Genomic DNA, 12,597 nt, shown 5'->3' with positions numbered 1-12,597 from the left:
GAAGGTCACTCTAGGCCATGAGCCTTCATGATCACACCATCACTCAACCAGAGTGCTATACTGTGAATAGAAGTGCATAGTTTGAACACATCTGTGAATAGAATTGAAAAGAAATAATTCTTGAGGGCTTAATTGATCCCTCTCACAATCTTCTATTTATAAGAATAAATTGATACACAAATATCGTAACAAGAAGTGCATAGTTTGAACACATCTGTGAATAGAAATGCACTGTTTAAGCACACATTATAATAACCTATTCAATTTTTTTTGCTGTATTTTAAAACTCAACAAAATAACTTCCTTATGAATTTATCTATTTTCAACAAAATAAAAGGAACAATATTGCATAACTTAGAGGTCTCCACATGTGTATATGCTATAAACTGATGCCCTGGTATGCTATGAGCACAATATAAAAGAAATGAAAAAATTTCAGAGGATTTTCTTTTTCTCAAAGAAGGTCTTCAAGTGCCATAGTTGCAACCCTGCTACTGACATGCAGACAAAAAATGAAAGCAAGCACAGCCACAATATCCTGGTGTTGGTTGTCCAGTTGTGCAGTTCCATTTTCTTCTCTTAAAGCAAATATGGTGAATAAAAGAAGCATTAAAATCCTCTTGAAATTTGAATTAAGAATTCAGGTACAAACTAATGTACATGCTTACTGTTTTCGAAGATAAACAGTCTCCTCGTGAATGGAAGAGGCAACTTCCTGTAAAATCTGTAGCTGACGAACCATTCCCTGCAAATATGAGACAAATCAGTGTATGATAACTGAAGGGTTGAAAAATTCACACTATTTGCATTACACAAGGATGAAGGGTGGGGATAAACAGTAGGATTTGAGTTATATGTTTCTTTAAACAAATCCTTAAATTACATTTTACTAATCTTTCTTTTTTTAATCTCACATTTACCTTTCTTATTGTTATATCTAATAGCTGTATGAGAAAATATAAATATGATTATTTTTACTCATCTTAATTTATTTAACATCCATCTTTGTATCTATTGTTTTGTGTAAGAAAGTGTTTAACAAATATACATCCTTAATACTAATACAAACACCCACTTACATCTACATGGCTTTTCTTTGCAACATTAGACCAATCTTTTGCTGCAACACCTGTTCTCCAATCGAGATCAATTGTGAGTGTTACCTGGGGTTTCTGATGGCCAACCCAGAAACATGCTATGTGATCACCATTTTCTCCTGCCACAAATGAAAACTGTCCTGACTGAACATGATCACTCTCGTGATAAATATTGCTCCCTTCCAGTGAACCCACCTGATAAACCAAATAACCCATCATTCAAATTTACCACTATTAATTCAGGCACAAAATTTTTTAAAAATGAGCATCAAAAGTTTAATTTTCTACTTCTTGATTTTCTTCCTACCCTCTTATTCTTCTGTTGGATCCAATTCAGAAAAGTGGGTCAAATTTTCGATCCTTCAAGTGTATTCAAGAATTCATTTCAAAACTACAAGTTCAACGGAAGCAATATTCCACACTAATTCCATGAATCTTTTAAGGAGATTCATGGAAGAAACAGCGTCAATAAAATGATATGAATTCAGTTTATATAAGAAACTTACACCACTTTAATAAAAAAATTTCAAATCTTTATTAACTTATAGACTCCGAGTGAAAATGGAAAATAACTACATTGGTGAAATAGAAATGAAAAGGTACACCCCAGATAAAAAAAAACTGATAACCATTACATCAAACGAAAAATTACTGTATAATAAAAACCTAAACGAGTGTTGAGAAATAAGCAGTAAATATACCCGAACACTGACAGTATGAGAATCAGGCAAGGGTTGATGAACATTGGGATTAATGATACTGTAATTGCCCACTGTCATTGAATTCTTCCTTATGTCTTCGGTTATGCATTTGGTCTGACCAGATTCCAATTCAAACCTCAGTGATTGAACTGAATATGAAAACAGTCCAAAAATCAGAAGAAAAAACCAATGGGGTTGTGGGTTTAGTTTAAACATAGTGTTCATGTACAATCAGTGACGAGGTCTTACAAAACATGAAACATGTACAGTGAATTCATATATATATATATATATATATATATTATGTGCCATTATTACAAAGTTGGCCAAGTTTTGATTCTTTCCCTGTTTATCGTTCAATGGAGTATGTTTGTCAGATTTGTTTCATAGTTCATCGTGGTTGGTTACTTTGTATTTCTTTCCTTCTTTGTGCTGTTTAACAAATATGTAATATTAATAAAAAAATATATTGTAGTGTAAACAAATTCTTAGCAATTTTACATCAATTCTTATCAATTTTATATTTTAAAAATTGATTGCCTTTTCAATTTAACAATTTTTTAAAGTTAACCTTTTTTAAACGAAAAAAAAATATTTATAATAAAAGAACTATCCACAAATAGAAAAATAAAGTTTTGAATATACCTAAGTTATATTAATAACAATAATAATAATAATAATAATTTATTATATTTTATTATTATAATATATATGTGTATATTTTTATATTTATTATCAATACTTAATTTCATCCGAATAATTAAAAATATTATATAAAATAAGATGAAACTAATTTAAAAAACATATAAAATTTATTAATTTGAAATAAAAGAAAATATATTTACATTTTTAGAAAATTATGAAAAAAGTTATTAAATGAAAATTTATAATTTATTTTAAAAATATATAATAAAATAAACATTTATAATTTATTTAAATATTAATAAAGTAAATTATATATAGTAATAAAAATTCTTTTTATATTTTCTCTCCACCGTAATCCTATCTTTTTCTTCTAATTCGGGAATAAAAAAATAATATATTGAAAAGATAATATATTTGTATGAATGAGTTTAGGAGATGTAGATATAGATGTTATAATTATATATGGTATATAGATATGTTATTAAAAGGGATTTTTATTTGTGTAAAGGAATAATTAAATAATTAAATTATTACATAATAACATTTAATAAAAAGATATTTAACATATGATAGTGCACTAACATACATCAAATGTTGCACAATTTTATTTTGAAATGACATCAATTAAAAGTTGGTATTTTGTAAAATTCATCATTAAGGCTTTGTTCATTTTGATAGAATGTATACTGATTGACGAGGAAGGAATTGCGAAATTTATCGCCCGTTTTCAAAGATTTAAAAACGAGTGATCAAGAATATTTGAAGGATGGTAGCAAAAGTGAATCCTCTCAAGGTAGACCGGATTTACGATGATTACGAGTAAAATTACCAAATGTCCAAGATTTACAATGAAGAGGAAGCGACCATACTCATTAGCCATTGAAGTGGATCTTTGTGGTCTATGTTAATGTGAATGTCGAAGATGAAGGGTTGTCTATTGTAGAGGTTGAAGATGAAGGTGTTGTGATGGAGGTTGCAGATGAGGTGGAAGAGTAGGACGTTGTTGGAATAGCATAGGCTCAATTCGATTCCACTTTGAGGGATATTTATTTGCCTTTATTTGATTCTACAAGGACTATATTCAATTACAATTCCCTGTATTTAGTTAGTATTTGGTCTCACATGCGTTGTAATGATAATAATAACAATAATAACAACAACAATAATGATAATAATAATAATGATAATAATAACAATAATAATGATAATAATAACGATAATAATAATAACAATAATAATAATAATAACAATAATGATAATAATAATAATGTTATTATTATTATTATTATTACTAAGAATATTTTGATAATCTTAATTTCTACTAATTAAGTCATTTTTTTATTTGTCACATCTATTAAATTTTATACTAATTTTCACAAACTTTACTTTTAAATTCACTCTCACTCACATTCAAATCCATTTTAAAAAATAATAATCAATCCACTTCCAAATTCTCTCACATTTATTCCCTTGATATCAACCAAATTCATTCTCTTAAATGAACACAATATAAAGGACATTAAACTCTCGAATGATTGTTGTTTTTGAATGTCTATTTTTAATTTTAACGTCAATTTAATCACTCTGACTAACACGTGACATTAAAATTAAAAAATAATAAATATCAAAACTTGATTTTACTGTAGTCTAAGACTTGAGTGATAGTCGAAAATTTGCTATATTTAGAAGTAGGGTTTTAAATTTATTAGTTTTTGTTGTTAAACTTGATCAAATGGTTGTAAATTTAGATATTAATTCTTTATGGTTAAAACTTTGATAGATAAAGAACAATTTAAATTTTAATTCAAAATTAATTATAAATTTTTATTTAAAATAAAAAATAAATTAAATATTAATAATTTTTAATTTATAAAACAATATGTTAATGAATTAATATAATTATTAATTATTTTTTATCTCTAGAAAGTTATTATTAAAGATTTTTTTATAGGATTAATTTGTGATCTTAATGCATGCCATAGTATTTCGATATCTATAAGGTTGTGTTTACTTTCAAGGAAAGATTTGGAGAAGGGTGAGTGGATGAATTTGAGGATATTTGAGGGTGAATTAATTGTTGTTTATTTGAGTGAATTTGGAGGTGAGTGAGAGTGAATTTGGAAGTAAAATTTGTGAGAATTAGGATAGGATTTGATCGATGTAACAAATAAAAAAATGTTTTAATTGATAAAAATTAAAGATTACTAAAGTAGTAAAAGTAATATAAATGATAATTGTTAATATTATATAAAATTGTAAAAATTATTATAAAGAGAGAAAAAATAAAAATTAATTTAAAATTCCATTATTATTATTATATTAGTAATATATATATGCAAAAAATATACATTAGATGGAAGTAAAAAAGAAATAAAGTAAAAAGTTGTTTTTGAAGAATAGAAATAAGGAGATGAAGAAAAGCTGGAGGCTGCATGACACATATCAACACCTGGAGAAAAGCATGGAGAGGTGTGCAGGCTCATATATGGAAATGAATAAATCACCATGGAAATAGAATAAAGGGTGTAGTAGAATCGAATAAGGGGTGTATGGAACCGAATACAAGTTTGCGGAAACTGAGTACACGTATCAATTGCATTTGTTCTTTCTATTGGAACCGAATACTCAAAAATGATAATCGAATACAGCACTATTAGAACCGAATAGAACTCTTCTTCAACTCCTTCTTCAAGCTTTGTTATTCACCTTCTTTCTCTTCAACAACTCTTCATCTTCATCTTTAACATGGCAGCAGCCATCAACCTTGAATCACCATAGACCAACCTCCATTCTTGGTCATCTCCAACCTCTACAATCAAAATGCTTGCATTTTTACATAGTATTTCACGTTTGTATTTTTATATAGTATTTTACAAATAATGGAAGGTGAGATTTTAATCAAAATCACCGTAAATCGGAGCATATTAGCAAGATGATGAAAATGTGCATATCCCGCATATAAGCTCAAATTCATCTTTGTATATCAGTTGAAATGAACTCTCGCAAATCCGTTCTAACCTTTTCTCTTGAACATTCCAATATGCTGATACGAACACACAGTCTAAGGCCTGTTCTTTTGAGTGGATTTGAGGGGATTTGAAGATAAATTTTTTTGTCGTTTATTTGAGTGAATTTGGAAATAAATTTGTGAGAACTAGTATATAATTGTATTGACGTGATAAATTAAAAAAAATTATTTCCAAATTCACTCTCGTTTACCTCCAAATTCACTCAAATAAACGACAAAAAAATTTATCTTCAAATTCTCTCAAATCCTCTCAAATCCACTCCCTCAAATCTATTCAAAAGAAGAGAACCTAAGTGTATTTGTGAATTAAGCTTGTGTACCTGAGTTCTGGAAAGAGATCCGTGAGTGTCCGTGTGTTTGGTGGTTAGCTGGAAGATAGAGATATGAAGCAGTTTCATCAATAAAAAAAAATTAATGATATGAATACAATTAAAATAAATTTATATAATATTTCCCACATTAATTGACACCTTAATTTCATATGAAACTATGATAATATATGACTCTGAATTGTGTTCTAACTCCAATAAATTTGAATTGGATTCTAACTTTATATCACTTATCCAAGTAAATGACAGAGTACAACATGCATACTTAATGTTACTTGGGATGATTGTATATATCTAACAATAAACCTAAATAATTGATGTTCACACGCATACATAATTTATTAGCAAAGACAATTTCATCTTAATTGATGAACGTTTGACAATTTTAAGGATGCTTAAATTACTTTAGAGAGCTATTCTTACCATTGGTTTACTAATCACTCAATATCTTATTATTTTTCAATTTACTTCCCATGCAATGTGCCAAAAGTGACTAATTGATAATTAAGAGTAACTAATTGATAAAGAATACTGATATAAACCAAAAGTGACTTATCAATAATCAAATAATATTCATATTCATGTAAATTAAAAAGAGTATTAATATATATATATATATATATATATATATATATATATATATAAAAGTTAATTAAGTTTAATGTGTTTAAATGGAATAGACTCAAGTGCTTAGTTTATGAAATCTAGCAAGTATTTAAATTACTGTATTTTGTTTTGTATATATAGATATTGTAAGCTTTAATAGAAAACTTGTACATCATTTTTAAAATATCAAATAAATGATATAAAAGTATGAAAAATTCTATACATTCAAATACTAACAAATAGGTATATATAGATATTAAAAATTAAAAATTATTTAAATAATTGATTTGTGTGCTCGAGAATTTTGAAGCCATAAGAAGTTGTTAGAAGTATAATAGAATGATTTGAAAGTCTTTAATTTTGATTAGTTGATTCTTATCCATTCATCTCGTCTGTATAATTTTCTTGTGAAAAGGTAACTGATTTTGGGTTATTCCCCTTTTCTTCTTAAAACTTCCTGTAAAGAAAGAAAATCAGAATCGGAGAAAGAGAAAGCTAACATTTTTTTCTGTGGAAAAGAGAGAGAAACTTCCATTGAGATTGGCGAAATCGTGGTTGGGATAGAAAAGGCAAGGAAAAAACGAGGGAGAGAGAGGAAAAGAAAAACGATTTTCCCAGATAAGGGAATAAAAAAATTCATTGCAAGACCGTTTGTTTGTCGTTGAGATTTGATCCTTTGCTTTCACTCCCTTGTTCTTGGATCTTTGTCTCGTCGTGCTATCCCAATCCTTCTCTATAACACTTTCCCCCCTCTTTCTCCTGTTAAATTTTTGTTCATTGATTCTTGAAGAACAAAAAGATCGTGTTTTGAGTCTCGTGCACGAGAATCTGCTTCAAATTCAATTCTGGGTCGGTTTCAGTTTCTGCAAAAGATTCGTCCTCTTTGTTGCATCGTTTGTGCCCGAGGTAGGGCTTCACGGGGTTGCATTAATGAGTTTATTATTCAGTTGTCTATTTGTGTTATGCTGATTTGGTTTGTGTGGGAATGTTGGAAACTGTGTGAAGGTTTTAAGGTTCGATGAAGCGGCAATGAGGTGTGTGGCTGTGAAATGGAGGTTAGATCAGAGGGCATACAAGTGAGGTGTGATAAATTTCCGGGTCCTGTCATTCCTAGGACACGTTTGAGGATTTGGTTCATTCGTGTGTGCTCAAGCATTGTGCTGTGGACGTGTCTGGTTCAGTTAGCGACAGTGAGTGAACTATGGCATTCACATTTGATTTCTGGGATTACTAATGGTATATATAACATAGCCCAAGTTCAGCTTCCAATACAAGCGGATAATGCGATTGCTCAATCGCCTCCTGCTTTTCTTCCTCGAAGTTAGTTTCTCTACTGCATACTTGTCTTACAGCTAAGTTCTTGTTTGCTTAAATGAATAACTTGAACCTGTAATGTGACATTGGATACGTATATAATATGTTTGAGCAATGAAACCCATCTGTTAATTGTTATTAAAGGCGACTATGGTTCTTACAAAAGTAGGTGCAATTGTGATAGATTTGTGGATGGTGAAATCACTGGGGAGCGTCGATGCTTTATGGACTTATGGCTGTTAACTAGCAATTATTATTTGGTATTTATGAAGGTGTGATTCGGGTTTTGTGATGCGAGCATTAGAATTTCTAACTAAGATTAGAACAGATCTTACTGATTTCTGAACATCGACATTGATTTTGATATTTAATCATCATATTTTGAGGATTTCCTGCAAGAAGAGCTGCTTAACATTAATTCTGGTTTGTGGTCCCGTACAGTTTTGGTTTGGGGTGGCAGGAGCGACTTAAACGGAAAGCAAATATGTATGACAATAACATAGGGTCTTAAGATATGCATACGTTCATACCTGGTAGTTTTACATGTACCTGTTTAAGTTGTAACCAAAGAGGTAATTTTCTCTAAATATTACAGAAAGATCTCCATTTATAGATTTATGTTATGTTATGTTCTTCTAATATGACTTCTTTTATAACTATTTTATATGAATGGACAATAATTTATTCAAATCTGCTTGCTTGTTTTGGATTTAGTGACAATGTCCTGAGTTCTGGACAAAAATTGTGTCCTGTTGGTGTGCCTCATCTTTTGATTTCCATTATTGTGTATTTTTGTTGTTAAAAGGATTGCGAGTGGGTATAGTAGGTTTTTTGGATAAGATATTTTAACTGTTCTACCTCTATTTTCTAACTCCTTTTGGTATATGTTAAAAAATTTTGACCTGAAACCTGACAGGAAATTATACAAGTAATGGTTTTCTAAGAGTTTCCTGCAATGGGGGCTTGAATCAAATGCGTGCTGCGGTTTGTACTTCCTATTCTGCCGTTTCTCTTTATATTGTATGACAAGCATAAATACTCATTTAGTGGTATGACGTTTCAGATTTGTGATATGGTGACAGTTGCTCGGTTTTTGAATCTCACATTGGTTGTTCCGGAGCTTGATAAGACATCATTTTGGGCAGACCCTAGTATGTACTTTGTCTGAAAAAAAATGAGTATCCTGTAATTTGGCCTCCTTGTCATTTTAAGGTTTTTAGTTTTCTTTTTGCAGCAATTTTGAGGACATTTTTGATGTGAAGCATTTTATTGATTCTCTAAGAGATGAAGTTCGGATAGTGAAAAAAGTGCCAAAAAAGTTCAGTGGCAAACGTGGATACTCTACCTTGGAGATGCCTCCTGTTAGCTGGTCTAACGAAAAGTATTACTTGGAACAGGTGGGCTCATTTTATTTGTTTCATGCCATTTGAGAAAAATGCCAAAAACTATATACTATGCATATTGCAATTTAAGTTTTGATATTGTGATTGTGATTCTTCACCTTTATTTTTATGCAATTGAAATTTATAAACTTAGGACAGCATGTATTCTTTTATTTGTTAGCATTATGATGATACAAGTGTGTCATTCCCTCCTAAATCATTTTTTAATTCTTTTTTATTAGGCCATGAAGCCTTTCTTAACTTTTATGATTGTATGGCATGTTGCTACTGTCTTATTTAATAGACATGGAAGATACGATGAATTCTATGTGTCAATAGATTTGTCCTCCTGCAAATTGATTGGGACTTGGGCATTATTGTTGCCCCTAGTCTATTATTATGGATTTCTTGTTCGAAATCATACTATACTTACTAATTGTTACTTTTGCTATATTTTATTACTCTTGATTTTGTTATGTGATGCAGCAAGACTAAAATGCAGTGTGAACTTGTAGTATATAAATAGGAGTGCATTTTAATTTTTCTTTCATCTTGTCATTGGTACTGTCTGTACCCATCCATGCTGGAGGGTAAATTGGGATAATAGTTAAGAAATTGTTTTAACCTTCCATGACTCATATCTGAGGTTACTGTTCTTCCTAAATATCTCATTTGTTCTCATTAAAAAGAAAAGGACAAGAGAGGCAAGTGTGTAATTTAGGAGAAGAGATGTGTTATATGTTGTTGAAAATGGAGACCATTGGCTGTGTTATATTAAGAAATATATTATCATTGAAGTCAGGCATTTTAATTTCTGAATTAAATTGAAATAATATGAAGAAAGGCACAAGTACTACTTTAAGTTGCTTTTCTTGTGTTTCTTATTTAAAAATTGGACTGGGTTGCTTCTGATGTAGTGCCAAAGTAGGTATCAAAATTCAGAACTATGGCTTCCATGAGTGCATAGAAGAAAATAATTAGTTTGTAATATTGTGTTACCTTTTTATGACCAATATATATAGTGAGTTTAATCTAATGCTGTTAATTCCAATTGCAGATTTTACCACTTTTTGGAAAACATAAGGTGTTACATTTCAACAAAACTGATTCCCGTCTAGCAAACAATGGTCTTCCACTTGATTTACAGAAACTCAGGTGTCGTGTCAATTTCCAGGCACTTAAGTTCACTCCTCAAATTGAAAATTTGGGGCACAAATTGATTCAGATGCTTCGTGAGAAGGGAACTTTTGTGGCATTGCATCTCAGATATGAGATGGACATGTTGGCTTTCTCTGGTTGTACCCATGGTTGCACTGATAAAGAAGCTGAAGAGCTCAAGCAGCTGAGGTCTTTTATGTTTCTTGTTTGGCTTTATATATTGGATTTTTAACCATTCTTGTTTTTGTCAATAATTGAGAGAGATGGTTCTTATCTGAGAGATGATGGGGAGGATACAACTGAACATCTTTTCTGTTTTCCCTGTGATAGATATTAACATTGATTTGAAATAGTTAATCATGCCTTCTATTCATTTTGAGATGAAAAATAGGAACATTATAGTTTGGGACTGATAATAGGTACTGGTTAGTTGTGCTGTTGGAGGAAACTTCCAATTGGAGAGTAGACATTCTATACTATATTTCATGAATTATATATGTTGATTTGGAGTACTTTGAGAAAATAAACATTTTTATGATCATAAATTCTGCTATGAGCCACAATATTGAATTCCTCTTGTAATTCAGGTATGCTTTCCCTTGGTGGAAGGAAAAGGAGATCATTTCTGAGGAGCGGAGATCACAGGGCTTATGTCCTCTGACACCAGAGGAGGCAGCCTTAGTTCTGCGAGCCTTAGGTTTTGGTAGGGAGACTCAGATCTATATTGCAGCTGGTGAGATTTATGGTGGTGAACGCAGACTTGCACAATTGAGATCTGTATATCCACGAATTGTGAGTTTTCATTGGATTATAGTTTTTCCTACTAACTTTCTGTTTATTTTTTGGATATTAAAATGGTTCAGAATAATACTAATGGGTTGTTGTGGATTATGCAAATTTTTCCTTGTGCATTCTGTCTGTGGTTGAAAATTAGTCTAGCCCTCTGACCTGTTGGCCCTGATCTAAATGTGCATTTTCTCTTTTTGATCCTCCTTTCTTCCCTTTCAAATTGTTCTGCATGGAAGCATCTGACTTTTCTTCTTCGCAATTTTAGGTGAAAAAGGAAACATTGCTAACCTGGGACGAGTTGCGACAGTTCCAGAATCATTCATCTCAGATGGCAGCCTTGGATTTTATGGTTTCAGTAGCCAGTAACGCATTTGTTCCTACCTATGATGGGAACATGGCGAAACTAGTGGAAGGTCATCGCAGGTATGTATTTACCCTTGCAAGTTGCAGTTTGGTTTTGGAGAATGTAAACACACCCTGTATTAAAATGAGTGAACTTCACATTACTGATTTAGTGGGATCCTTCTGAATTAATCTAAATTGTTACCAAGAGAAGTGCTAGTATAATGCAATCTTTCTACAAAACCAGAGTGCAACTCATCAAATAAAAAGTAAGACACTTAATCTTAGTGTTTTCTGATGAAGAGTGGGTTGCTAGCATTTTTCTGTTTAGTAATTATGTTTTATTTCACATGAATATCCTTGCAAAGTCTCTAAGCATTTTTGTGTGCAGGTATTCTGGTTTTAAAAAGACCATCTTATTAGACCGAAAAAAGGTGGTAGAATTAGTTGATATGCATCAAAATGGAACCCTTTCATGGATTCAGTTTGCAGATGCTGTGAGAGTGGTTCATGAGAGGAGAATTGCTCAGCCAACTAGGCGTAGAGCTATCTTAGATAAGCCAAAGGAAGAGGACTACTTCTATGCCAATCCTCATGAGTGCCTCTGTGAGGAAACAAATTGTGATGACTTGCTAGGTCCTCATAACTCTAGTAAGGTATCATCATGAGTTAGGAGGAGGAATCCAAAATATGCATTCATTCTTGCTCAGGTGCTGTGTTAAGAATCAAGATTACAGCCCAAAGATACGGTGAGATCACAATAATTTTGTAGGGAACAAGTAAATGAAAGCAAAGGAGTAAAAATAACAAGAAAAGAGAGAAGCATTAGCTTATATTGTGGCTGGCAAAAGTTCATTTTTTTCCTTCATTAGTTAATTTTTTCTTCTTCTGTCTCTTAATAGTTTCATTCAATGAATATTTGACAATTCAAATTAAGTATACCATAAAATAGGATAGAAGAGAAGGAGTAACTCATCATGGTATCCTAAAAGGATATCATTTAATGAATTGACCTATGACTTTAATGAATTGGAGTATTGATGGTTCTGAAATACATTAGAATTTTATTTCCTAGAAGACATTTCTGTTGGATAAGTCGTCAGACAATATGAATGATGTTCCTTTTCGACAAAAATGCTACAGTTATGGAGATATTAAATACGCCTGGAAAGATGGTTGAAATATATGCAAATAATACTAAACTTA

The 12,597-nt window shown here is 31.0% G+C and overlaps 2 protein-coding genes across 2 annotated transcripts; one reads left to right on the top strand and one right to left on the bottom strand.

Annotated features, from left to right (window-relative positions):
* Positions 1-454: 454 nt before the first annotated feature.
* Positions 455-2,031, bottom strand: LOC148202902 (transmembrane emp24 domain-containing protein p24delta9-like). Its single transcript, XM_088109695.1, has 4 exons — positions 1,799-2,031; positions 1,080-1,292; positions 669-745; positions 455-578 (listed from the first exon to the last, which is right to left on the bottom strand). The coding sequence occupies exons 1-4, from the start codon at positions 2,021-2,023 to the stop codon at positions 455-457; spliced, it is 639 nt and encodes a 212-aa protein (XP_087965821.1). The 5' UTR covers positions 2,024-2,031.
* Positions 2,032-6,821: 4,790 nt separating this feature from the next.
* On the top strand, positions 6,822-12,468 carry LOC148202901 (rhamnogalacturonan I rhamnosyltransferase 1-like). Its single transcript, XM_088111024.1, has 9 exons — positions 6,822-7,312; positions 7,412-7,726; positions 8,637-8,704; positions 8,784-8,875; positions 8,955-9,117; positions 10,160-10,449; positions 10,848-11,052; positions 11,315-11,472; positions 11,783-12,468. Exons 2-9 carry the CDS (start codon positions 7,456-7,458, stop codon positions 12,057-12,059), a joined length of 1,524 nt encoding a protein of 507 aa, XP_087967150.1. The 5' UTR covers positions 6,822-7,312; positions 7,412-7,455; the 3' UTR covers positions 12,060-12,468.
* The last annotated feature ends 129 nt before the right edge of the window (positions 12,469-12,597 follow it).

This window comes from Vigna umbellata, chromosome 3, assembly GCF_029865625.1.
Source record: "Vigna umbellata cultivar VRB3 chromosome 3, Vumbellata_1.0, whole genome shotgun sequence".
Classification (NCBI taxonomy): domain Eukaryota; kingdom Viridiplantae; phylum Streptophyta; class Magnoliopsida; order Fabales; family Fabaceae; genus Vigna; species Vigna umbellata.
Note: the sequence above shows the minus strand (reverse complement) of the source record. Positions and strands in the feature narration are given on the sequence as shown.

Excerpts from the sequence above, each read along its gene's own strand:
- LOC148202902 (XM_088109695.1), bottom strand. The coding sequence starts at position 2,023 with ATGAACACTATGTTTAAACTAAACCCACAACCCCATTGGTTTTTTCTT. Across the intron at positions 1,293-1,798 it reads CTCATACTGTCAGTGTTCGG|GTGGGTTCACTGGAAGGGAG; the intron begins GTATATTTACTG and ends TTGGTTTATCAG. Across the intron at positions 579-668 it reads ACTGTTTATCTTCGAAAACA|AGAAGAAAATGGAACTGCAC; the intron begins GTAAGCATGTAC and ends ATTTGCTTTAAG.
- LOC148202901 (XM_088111024.1), top strand. The coding sequence starts at position 7,456 with ATGGAGGTTAGATCAGAGGGCATACAAGTGAGGTGTGATAAATTTCCG. Across the intron at positions 8,705-8,783 it reads TGAATCAAATGCGTGCTGCG|ATTTGTGATATGGTGACAGT; the intron begins GTTTGTACTTCC and ends ATGACGTTTCAG. Across the intron at positions 10,450-10,847 it reads GAAGAGCTCAAGCAGCTGAG|GTATGCTTTCCCTTGGTGGA; the intron begins GTCTTTTATGTT and ends CTTGTAATTCAG.